We start from the raw sequence: 12,027 nt of genomic DNA, 5'->3' as shown, positions 1-12,027 counted from the left end.
CAAGAATTAGTTCATCCACAAATTATTTCAATGATTTTTTTAACAATGAAGGTAAATCAGAAAAAATCATATACTATAGCATACAATGTTTGCTAGAAATAGCTGATTATTAAATTTCCGATACTTGACGGGTCTAATTGAGATAATAAATAGTTGAGGGGTGCAAAATGGTATATACTATAGATTGAGGTGTCAAGTGATATTTACTTTAATGTAATGTTAATACTTAATACCCCACCATTTCTCTTTCTTCTTCTTCTTCCCTAAAACCTGAGGATAACTAGGTTGTGTTTTTCTCGCGCAGAGGTAAACTCCATTCTTCATTTCCTCGTTTATATTTACTATATTTTGTTACTGAAACTATCTCCCAGTTTAAGATTAACTTTTTTGCGCGCACATATTCTAATTTTTTTTGAATACGCAATTCGAAATATATATATGTGAATATCTCTTGCTTTCTTGTGTGTACAAGTTCTGATCTTTGTGCATATTTTCTCAGCTTTCTATCACAGTAATAATGGTGGATTTCGTTTTTGGTTATTAGTTGTTTTTTCTTCTCACATTTTTCTCTCTCTGTGTCACTGTGTGTGTGTAAATAAGCAAATTCAATTTTGGAAATCAGCATTGGAGTATAAATCCCTAATTTGTTTAGCTAAATTGAGTGTTTATGAAAATCATGAAATGGCAATGTGATGTATTTCATAAGCACATAGCTTTTTTGCCTTATATTACTGCTTAACATACACTGAATATAGTTGTCTGAGCATCGTCTTATATTAATTTGCAGGGAAACGGGCTAAATGGTGGAACGCTATTAATTTCGATATTTACTGTGGAACACTAAATTTCTCCACTTGTGGATTGATATACCACCTTAAAAACCGAAACCCTAGATTCCTAATCGGTGCGTTATACAAATTTTCTGATGAATATTTTGCATTCAACTTCATCTTTCATCCCACTTAAGCCATCCTCCCTCCTACCGCCGCCACCTTTTTACCCTAAAATTCATCTCCGCACTTCTCATTCGAGTGAATTCGCAGTTACTCTATCCAATCACGCACGATTTTCGGTTTGTGCTACAGCTCCCTCAGATCAAGGGACAACTTCGGCATTTCACTTCGAAGATTTTGTGGAGAAGGATTGGTCATTTCTTGACAATGAGGACACGAATAACAATGCAGAGCATATGCAGAAGATTGGCCGAATCATTTCTGCAGGAAACATAGAAGAAACATCAAAAGTGCTGGTTTCTATTGGCTCCGAGTCATTTGTCGATAGATTGGTTGAGTCATCGCCTTGTCAGCAGCTACTTATCGTTCACAGCTCTCTTTTGGTTTTGGCGTGCATCAAAGAAAAATATGATAAGGTCAAATGTTGGCAAGGAGAATTGTTAGATGTATCGGAGAAATGGACAGATTTTGATGTTGTGTTTCTCTATTTCCTCCCTGCTTTGCCCTATCAACTTGATCAGGTTCTTGCTGCTCTTGCTAACCGAAGCCTGCCAGGTAATATAGAATATACTACTTATTCTTCTTTATTCCCTTTTTCAATTTTATTATTCATGGTTAATTTCGTTGTATTATCTTGATAAAAATATTATTTGCAATGGTTACATAGGAGCAAGACTAGTGATCAGTCATCCACAAGGGAGGCAAGTGGTTGAAGAGCAACAACAGCAATATCCAGATATGGTAGTCTCCAGTTTGCCAGATAAAACGGTGTTACAGAAATGTGCAGCTGACCATTCGTTTGAAGTGGTGGAATTCATGGACGAACCTGGATTTTACCTTGCTGTTTTGAGACTCAATGCAGCTGAGTCGAACCAATAGATAATCGGCTAGGTATAGATGTATCGTGCATCACGGAGTAGTGTTAATCAAATTCGTTCACCTTAGGAAGTTTTTGGTTTGTTTTAAAACTTTCAATATTACCAAATGGTTGTCCTATAACTATAGAGATTTCTGTGTTTTCTAGTCATGGTCCAAAAGCCAAAAAAGACGTAATATATATACTCTTGAATGGTAATTCTGAAGACTCTTTTGATGCAAAAACATCTTATCGTTCAAATCATCGAAGTTATAGCTTTAACAAATTATGAAAAAAAAAATATCGTAATGTAACCTAAGCTACATGTACTTTTTTAACACAAAATTAAAGGAAAATAACATGTATGAAAAGAAAATAAATTCCTGTTTTACAAAAAAGTTACAAGAGAAGAAAGCAGAACATGATCGTATGGAAGTAATGATCTTCGGACTTTGATTACTCATATGCATTTCAGTCTCTCGACCATTTTTCGATCAAATGAAACAAGTACTGGAAAATGGAAGGCACGTTGTAGGTGTAAAGAAAAGCACAAAGTCATATATCATGCCAAATTCCAAACGACTCGTATAAATCAAACATAATTAAATTTCTCGACATTCTCTGCGCAAGGAAAAGAATAAAAATCAACAAAAGCAAAACAATCACAAACACAAAAAACACTATTTTTTTTTTCTGACGAAGATTATTCAAAGCTTGCATCACTCAGCACTCAGTTTTAAGAATGTTTTAGAACTCCTCAAAGCTCCATGAAAATAAGGAATAAAAAGAAAAAAACCGAAACAATCTTTTTTGCTTATATAACTCCTTCAGTAGATTGAAAACTTGATGCCGCCATTCGTTGCAGCGAACAAGTTGTATTCCTCAATAGAATCTTTCTTATCACAGGTATGATCACCATCAGTACAGTTTATTGACGAATTCGGAGAAGCATTGCCCATAAATCCTTCTTTTAAAGGAATAGGGTCGGCTTTAAATCCCGTTGAAAGAGCTACAGGCCCTCCAAAATGGAATAAAGAGAAACCATTATTCCCCATATCCATTTTATCAGGCTTCCCATTTTGCACAGCATCCAAAACTGTCGGTACTTCCGCAGGATGTTCCACCTTCTTTATCCTAGGTTGTCCTTCTTTAAGCCCAGGCAGATGGGCAACCTTGGCAGGCTCGTTTAAGTTAACCCCATTAACCTGAGAAACCGGTTGGTAAACAGGCACATGGACATGATTAATTAATTGTGGGGGCATATGCTGTAAGGCTCCATACTGCATGAACCGTGCGTTTCCGTTCAGACCATATCCGTATGTGTTGGCAAATAAATAGTGGTTGGAGTGTGGGAAGGACATCAACCCATTTGTGGGGCCCGCCCAAGAAACTGGATTCTGATGGTAATAACCCATTGTAGGAGCCTGAAAGACGGGGAAGTTTATGTTTTTGTTATGCATTTGAGGAAGCACACTTTGAGGCTGAACACCTATACTGACATTTGCTTTCGTGTTCTCGCAATATGGAGCTGCTTCCTTAACCAAACTGCCAACCGAATTTGTTCCTGTAGAGGTAGGTGGTGCCTGGCTCTTAGCATCCTGCCCTCTCGATGTACTCTGGTTCTCTACAGTTCCGTGAGATCCAGTGACCCCATTTTCAACGCAGCATGAAGTTTCTATTCCCTCTGAATTATGGCTGGATTCTTCTGAATCTGATGTTGATGTTGATTCCAGGTTTTGAGGGTTCGAATAATTGTTGTTCTCACCCTCACTGAGGCAGGATGAGCAGTTATCGGAGTTAGACGAGCTGTTCATTGACGAATCTGATGTTCTGAGGGGCGATCTTGTCATTGAACATAACTCACCCTCCTCTGCCACTGCTTCCTTTGAATAGTTTCCAGGTGTTTCCTTTGTTTGCAACCCGCTACCAATATCTCTACAATTCTCAGCTTTAGACCTTGCTAAATCTCTCATATTGTTGTCCTCGTGGTTGGCCTGGACTGAAATATCTGTCACTTCATCGGAACTAGTGGAGCAACATTCAGGGAGTTGATCGGATTCCGAAGCTACAACTTTGGGTGCGGATCTCAATGTAATATCAGGATCTGAGTTGCTTCGGACGCACTTCTTTTGCGAATCTAACGGTTCCCAAACTTTCTTGGTATTAGGAGGGTTGCCAGCAATGCCCTTGATAACCGGAGTATACTTTTTGCCACGATAATATGGTTTTGATAAATCAGATGCAGGCTCAAACCTACTAACATATTTAGGATCTCGCCCTACTCTCGTAATATGAGGCTCCGGCCTAGATCTATACTCCATATGATAGTTACAGCTGCAAAGATGGGAATCATATCTGTCACCTATTCCATTATTGGTGCAGTGACATTTTTCACACAACGTGCTTCCGTTTCTAATGTTGGACTTTGCAGCATTAGTTCTTAATTGCTTATTAAAGCCATTAATGTTCCTTGTAGATTCAAAACCATCACCATGATATCTTGATTCATATTTGCTAACAGTAACTGCATTCTCCGATAACGCTGCAGCTTTTCTCCTATCAGACCATTTTAAGTTCGATTCCTTTGGCAAATCTTTGCGAAACTTCGGCTTTCTGCGAGAGTACTGTAAGTGATCATATGGGAAAGAGGTGTTCCAATCTCTCGTGTTGCCAAATTCGCCATCCAAAAAATCTTCAGATGGATTCTCCATGTTTGAATAAGTATACTCAGTCAAAAACTGGTCATCTTCTTGAATATCAGGGGACAACGGACTGGATAGAGTAAGGTCACCTCTTTCAGCGACGGACTCTCTGCTGCTGACAGTATTGTCACCATCAACGGAGGGCGTTGACTCCTCCAAAACATCAGCAACAAGAGGGTCCAAATTTGATTCATCACACTTCTTATCCCGGTTTTCTTTTTCCCTCAATCTTTCCTTCCTCCTGAGTTTTTTTTCCCTTTCTTTTGTTTTCCTCCGCTCCTTGCGTTCTTCTTCTTCACGCTTTTCCTTTTCTTCTTCTTCGAGAAGTTTCATCTGCAGAATCGAAATTGAATTGGCAATTAAAAGATGCATCGTATTTAAAAGTTGAATCCATGCAGACCAATAGCCGATTGGAAACTTCAGAATAAACAACCTGCTTTTCTAAAGTAATAATTTCCTTGCATGCGACGTGTATACGTTCTTCTAGTAACTTTAAAGCAAGACACACGAAAATGCTGTGCGCATTTTGCCGTGCTGTTCCTTCTCTAAAAGCTTTCTCAACCTGCATTAAAAACAGAAAAGGGCTTCCTAGTTAGCAACTAACAACTGCTAACGGTAGCACTGACGAAAACAAGCATATCAGAAGTACTCTTCAAGATGAAGAAAGAAAAAAATCCTCACTCTATATTTAATATAAAACAATCAAAATTCACTAGAGTACTGAGACAAATAAAATTAGTTCCGCAGAGATGCTTGCAATCTACAGTTCAGTCTACTCATTCATGTACAGGAAGCAAGGAGTTATGCATCAATTTAATTTATTTTCTAAATTCTAACTTAAGGAAATGCATCTCTCTTCCTATATGAGGTTTAATTTTGGATGCCACGTGCATTTTGGAAAAAGAAACTATTGTCATAAATGGAAAGCAAATTTGTCAAATTAATATCTGATAAAAACATGAATACTAAAACCTCATGATTCCATTCCATGGCACTAAGAAAACAAGAAGATATAAAGCTACGCCTAATAAACCACATTTGGATGTACGCACAGTTGATCCTGCAAATTTAGAGATTTAAAGAGATAAAATTCACATGCCTGTTCCTTGAAAATGACAGTTGCAGCATCTAGGAGAAATTCTCGAGCAAGTTCAGGACTCTTCGCATGTTTCTGTGGACGGGAGCATTCACCGTCAATCTCATTTCCCTCCTTGTCCATGGAATCATCATCCTAAAAATAGAAACAGAATTATAATGAGAAAAATAAAGGAAAGAAATAAATAACATGACTCCGGAGAAAAATAGATGCAGCATTTAAAAAATGAAAGAAACTCTTGATTTCTGACAGTGTAATCACAAGTTAACCACCTCTTCTTCCTCAGCCTCCTCTGCATGTTCAAAAAACCTTGTGATATTATCTCCTCGTGTAATAGTTACAAATCCATCACCAACGACAAGCCTGCAATGGACGCATTGTTGGCCTCGCAAAGCATGAGCTTTCACACAGAGCTCACTGCATCGCCCATCCATTTTCCAAGCCCGTAAAGTTATATAGCAGGCACTCAGCCCACCTAAGTCCAGACCGTTTACGCGAACTCTTCCACTCAAGCCAACATTTTCAAACTCCAAGATATCACATTTTCCTTCTCCAGTTCCAATACCCCATTCAAAGTAATCATATGTTCCAAAAGAATCTGAAAATGCATGATGCCAATCAGCCTGAACAGTATCGCGAGAAACCTGATAATTAAGACAAAAAATGAGTCATGATTCCAGAAACATTGGCACGATCTATCACATAACTGAGATAACTTGTCCGTGATATAGGACCAGAAACTCTTATGAAAGGAAAACCCAATAGCAACATAGTCCAAATTAGACACCTCATATTGAAATGCAGTGTCTGCCCCACAAAACCAACTTGTGCAGCGAGTTTCTTTTCGCATGCGCTTGAGTTCCTTTAGCTCCTTAAATTCACGTATAACATTTCTTCTGCAGTCTCTACAAAACCTTTTGCTGTCAAACCTGAAAATAAGATAACCATTACCAGAAGTACATATTGCACTATCATATGCTCTACATCTTAACAGCAAAGAGATGTGTAGTCAAGATGATCAAAGATGGCAGAATACTCCAAATATCGGTTAAAATTAATATGTCAACAAACCACTTCGGCAACATATGAAGTCTATAAAAACATGAACAGGGTAGATATCCCTTGAGCTATACAAATATTTTATTCCTTTACGAGTAAAATGAAAAGATAAAATGTGCCTTCTATGTGACAAAAGTAGTCTTAGTGGTGACTAAAAAATAAATCAATTCAAATACCACCGAGCTCGTACTCGTCTGTAAAGAGAGGGTAAGATAACCCTTAAAACAGTCGTGGATACCAAATTATCAATGTGGGACATATTTTCTCTAGTGATCTAGGGGTTAAAGTCTTTCACCCAAACAAATGAAGAATTTGGCACATTGAAAAGTCTAAATTAGCCTCAATTACTAATGTCTGTAACAGAGAAATGGAAACAAAACAATGTTTACACACTTTTCCTCAAGTGGCCGAAAATACCGTTGCCTTAGAGAATCAATGTCCCCTTGCTGTTAACTATACAGTTCATAAATAAAAAAGGTTAAAACATTAAGGACGCACGTACCCCAATCCTTGATAAGGCTAAGCAGGTAAATTTGATTCTTTGTGTTCAAACAAATTAGCAAACACATGACAGTAATAGGCATGTTTATACTATTTGAAACTGTTAACTATTTATTTGTGAGAATAGGCAAATCGAAATACAAAAGAACAAAGGCAGAGAACACGATGGCACACCTATACATGAGTCTTTCAATAAAATCTTCTTCTTTCATCCTCAGAAGAGATTGCCGAGTCTCGTCTCCAAGAGCAGACCAAAAGTCGACCAAAGTCTCCACAGACAATCTGGCAGTATGAAGGGCGCATGTTTCTCTTGTTCCATGCCCTCTACCGTATCCCGCAATTCCTTGGCTTATCCATCCACGCCCACCTCCTCCACATGCATCAGGATAGAGCAATTCACGTTCCCTTTCCCTCGAACGTGCACTGTCAAATACCTGATTAAGACCGTAGGTTAACCAATTGTCTGCCTTTGATAAAACAGAAGCGCATAGAATCAGTAACATCAGAAGAAATTTACATTTTGGAGTCCAGCTAAAGACTTTGAATAAATATAACAGTCCAAAAGCGTGAGTGTTCCATCCTTTGATGTGGTCAATCCACCCCATGGATGGAGGGATGGTTCTTGGGCATCATTTTGGCACCCATTGTCCTTACACAAGTGTTCGTGATTTAGATTTTCCGTTTCTCTCACACTGTCAATCCCCCCTGCTACATCCTGTGGTGGAGACTTTGTATACATAACAATCTGCAAAAACCCTTCAAGCAACAAACCGTTGCACCTAGAACAATACATGTTCTTACGAGCGTGCTCAAAGAGTGTCTGCTTATCAATCCGAAGAAGATTCTGTCGAGCTCGTGGCGTCAATTCACACCAAAACTGCAACAAAACAAGAACCAGTGTAACTTTCCATAACAAATCCAGTGGAACTAGCTTGGCAGCATAAAACAAATTTGCCATCAATCAAGCGTTAACAAGGCCTATAAGATCTCTGGTTCAACAACTCTTGTCATATCAATGAAAATAACATCAGAATACTGTCACCAGGTCAAGGACATGCTTAGCTCACTACCACAAAACCATGTAATTGTATGAATGAAAAATCCAAACGAGATTAAACTGAAAGATTATGAAATGATATTGCATACAACAGGAAATTTCCTAATATGCACATTGCTACAGAAAACATGTTCAGATACCAGTTTAATCAGGTTGCTCGAGCGTATACCTTCTACATAGCAAATTACTACTATAACACATGTGCAAATATGCATTGATTTTATTAGAACAAAAACAAATTATAACTAATTCCCACATGAACTAATTTGGTTCTTGAAAGATGTTATGGAAAAAAGAAAACATTTCCAGTCAAGTTACAATCGCCAATTCACAAGAGCTCAACTCTAGAACCATTTAACTGTAAGATCCAAATTAACCCCTAGCCATCCAATTAAGACACACCCATTCAACAGCTGTCATCTTTGGGATACAAGCAATTGCCATTAAAATGCAAAATACATTCACAAGCGTATACCTTCTGCAGCTGATTGTCGCTCATATCATCGTTGTGCTGAGACCAGAACCCATTACTGGAAACAGATGAACCATTAAAGGAACGAAACGGCAGCGTTCCATTCGTTGCCAATGGATTCTGGTAATTATTATTAGCATCACTATTATCACCACTGCTATTACTGTTAATCCCCTGCGCAATCCCTGGCATTTTTCCCCCTAATTTTATGCTTCCTATAATTCAATCCTCATCCGCAAAAAACAAAAATCTCCCGTCCAATCCCGGCCATCCGATTCACAAATATCCGACTAGCAGTCAATTCCCATAACACAACGTACGAAAACGTAACTCACAGATCGGGATAAAAAATGAATTCCAGATCAATGAAACAAATTAACGAAAATCTCCAATCTAACCAATTTTTAATTAAAAAAAATTAAAAATAAATAAAATCGATGTGAGCGAGAGCGTGTGTGTGTGTGTCGATTCAGTGGATGAAATGAGATTGAGAATCTGGAAATGAATTCTATTGGAAGAGATCGAGAATTTAGAGAGGGGGCCGTGTTGGAGATGGGGGTTTTCGCTGATGAGATTTGGCACTGTGTGTGTATATATATATATATATATATCGATATATATACGTATAGAGAAGAAATGAGGCGTAGCGACAGAGATGAAAATCGACGAAAGGTTAAAAAACAGAAATATAAGTAATGCTGTTATTACATTTTACTGTTTACAAATTTACAGGTCACACGCATATATATTATATAACACACATACACAATATATATATTTTGTAATTTTTTATTTAACATTTATACAATTTAATTTTATTGTAAATATCTTTAGATAAAAATCCATCATAGAACATATTTATCCATTTTATATTAATTTTTTACAAATCTCATCATAGAGATTTTGTAGATTTAGTTATTCAAATAAAAAAGGGCAATAAAAGCCAATTATAAAATCAATTTATAATTATAGATTACAATTATTGATTATAAAAATATAAGAGATATTATAAATGCACATATGCAAATGTTGGTTGACTGAAATATATGTCTAGAGAATTCTATGGACAATGGGCAATGGTTTTACTTAGCCCAAGCCCCAACGTATGTGCAAGCCCAATTTGAAGTCGAATTTTGTTGTGGTAATTCAATTTATTTTTAAAATATTTATTAATTTAAAAAAATAATGATGCAGACAATGTTGTCATTTATTCCGGTGTTGTCATTTTGTCAAACTATGAGCTCACATTATGCACACTTCTACCTTTGTGAGATAATAATATGCCTTTATATTTTATCCCCTCAAACACAATAAATGGCCAAAAAAAATATCAGGTCTCAAATTTAATAAAATAATACAATCAAGCTTTTGTCAACCATTTTTAGAGTAAATTTTGTAAGTATACTCTGATGAAATAGAAAATCTTGGGTTCGAATTTTGTAATCATATAAATTATATTACACGGTCATAATTTTACTTTTTGGATCAATGAAATTGTATTAACGCGTGTGTCGTATATCTTTTGTAAAGCTAAATGGAGTAACTAGAGTATTCAATGAGCAATCTACTATAATTATTATTCTCAATTACTATATATTACCACGATGTAATATTTTAGGGTCAACTCCGTGGTTATGTTTAACGCTTAAATCAGATATTACGTATAAAATACAAAAAACGAAAAGTTATAGGGCTCAATTGCAATTATAACCGACATTTATTCAATATATGTTCAATGGGTAAGGACGACGAGTCTTGCGTCTTGAGACCTAAATAAATATAATCTTTAGGTACCCAAAATTTTAAAATTGTTGTGTATTGCCCGATCTCGTAAAGTAATTTTGGATAATTTTTCAATCGTTCCAAAAGCTATATATCCGAATCAAGCAAACCAAATATCATATTATAGTTATTGTTGGCACGAGATTTAGTAGCGGGGAATTTGACGCAAAAAGGGCTTAGATTGTATTTAATTTATACTCAATTTGAATCGGCCCATGGACTCTGCGCACATTATTAATGGGCTATTTGATACCGATTAATTTTAGAATTTCTTGTTAATCCAACAAAAATAAATTAGAATAATTCAACTAAAAGTCGCTGTTACAAACAGACACGTTTCTAAGAATGTCACGACTCTACAGAATTTGACTCCCACCCAAAAACGAAAAAGGGAATATATATATGTATATAAGAAAATAAAGTGAGCTCACCACACCCACCACCAGCTCATCAGAATTACCGTCAACATATTCTCAGATCCCTCAGATGGCGTCAGCCCTACTCTCCGGATCCAAATACTCCGACGGACTCACCGTCGTCGGAATATCACTCTGCACCGCCGTTGTCTGCGAAGCCATCTCATGGATTCTGATCTACCGCACCGCCTCCTACAAATCCCTCAAATCCACAATCGACAAAGCTTCCAAAAAGCTCGAGACTATGAAAACAACAGACGCCAGTCCGGCCTCCTCAAACCTCCTCAAAAAATCATCCAAAATCAAAAAGATGGACCGGGTCGAATCGTCCCTGAAGGAATCGAGCCGCGACCTGTCGATTTTCAAGTTCAAATCGGGCGGCGTTGTTGCCCTAGTTCTGTTCATGGTGTTTGGATTGCTCAACAGTTTGTTCGAGGGGAAAGCTGTCGCGAAAATTCCGTTCGTTCCGATTAGATTGGTGCAGAAGATGAGCCACAGGGGATTGACCGGCGATGACATGACGGATTGTTCGATGGCGTTTTTGTACTTGCTGTGCTCGATTAGTATTAGGACCAATTTGCAGAAGTTTTTGGGATTCTCGCCGCCACGTGGAGCTGCTGGTGCCGGATTGTTCCCGATGCCCGATCCCAAGTCCAGTTGAAGAATGGAGAGTGCTGATCCACCTGGATGATTTCGGCATTGACGGGTTCTTTATTGCTTTTTTTTTTTTTTAATGGTCGTCAATGAAATCGTAGAAGGAAGGAACGATTTTAAGAAGAATATTTATATTCAGCCTCTTTTAATTGTTAATTTTTTAAAATTTTAATAAAGCCCTTTAATTTCAATTTATGAATTTGTTATTTTTTTCATGCATCCATTGATCACCAGTGGAGTGAAATCTTGCGACTCAAAATAGATTGTTGCGACTCAAAATAGATTGTACCTTTAGAGTTCATGAGATAATCATACAAATTGTAATTTGTATGCATGAAGAATTCATACTCAAAGAGTGTCAAAGTAATCAGAAGGAATGATCTCTCCGACTGAGAGAGGAGGAATTATGAAAAATCACGAAAAATCTATTTCACATATTGCGGTAAAATCCTAACAATTAGAAGTAATCAAAACACATC

The 12,027-nt window shown here is 37.2% G+C and overlaps 3 protein-coding genes across 3 annotated transcripts; 2 read left to right on the top strand and 1 right to left on the bottom strand.

Moving 5' to 3' along the window:
- The first annotated feature begins 208 nt into the window (after positions 1-208).
- Positions 209-2,073, top strand: LOC105955254 (DNA-directed RNA polymerase subunit beta). The gene is made up of 3 exons (XM_012978970.2): positions 209-306; positions 788-1,508; positions 1,621-2,073. The coding sequence occupies exons 2-3, from the start codon at positions 926-928 to the stop codon at positions 1,830-1,832; spliced, it is 795 nt and encodes a 264-aa protein (XP_012834424.2). The 5' UTR covers positions 209-306; positions 788-925; the 3' UTR covers positions 1,833-2,073.
- Positions 2,074-2,371: 298 nt separating this feature from the next.
- On the bottom strand, positions 2,372-9,443 carry LOC105955253 (uncharacterized). Its single transcript, XM_012978969.2, has 8 exons — positions 8,700-9,443; positions 7,685-8,044; positions 7,342-7,601; positions 6,395-6,536; positions 5,880-6,251; positions 5,611-5,742; positions 4,945-5,073; positions 2,372-4,844 (listed from the first exon to the last, which is right to left on the bottom strand). Exons 1-8 carry the CDS (start codon positions 8,886-8,888, stop codon positions 2,637-2,639), a joined length of 3,792 nt encoding a protein of 1,263 aa, XP_012834423.2. The 5' UTR covers positions 8,889-9,443; the 3' UTR covers positions 2,372-2,636.
- Positions 9,444-10,890: 1,447 nt separating this feature from the next.
- On the top strand, positions 10,891-11,739 carry LOC105955188 (uncharacterized). Its single transcript, XM_012978890.2, has one exon. It carries the CDS (start codon positions 10,965-10,967, stop codon positions 11,553-11,555), a length of 591 nt encoding a protein of 196 aa, XP_012834344.1. The 5' UTR covers positions 10,891-10,964; the 3' UTR covers positions 11,556-11,739.
- Positions 11,740-12,027: the final 288 nt, after the last annotated feature.

This window comes from Erythranthe guttata, chromosome 10, assembly GCF_056151865.1.
Source record: "Erythranthe guttata isolate IM_541 chromosome 10, IM_541, whole genome shotgun sequence".
Taxonomy (NCBI): domain Eukaryota; kingdom Viridiplantae; phylum Streptophyta; class Magnoliopsida; order Lamiales; family Phrymaceae; genus Erythranthe; species Erythranthe guttata.
The sequence above is the reverse complement of the archived record's forward strand: the minus strand, read 5'-3'. Positions and strand labels throughout refer to the sequence as shown.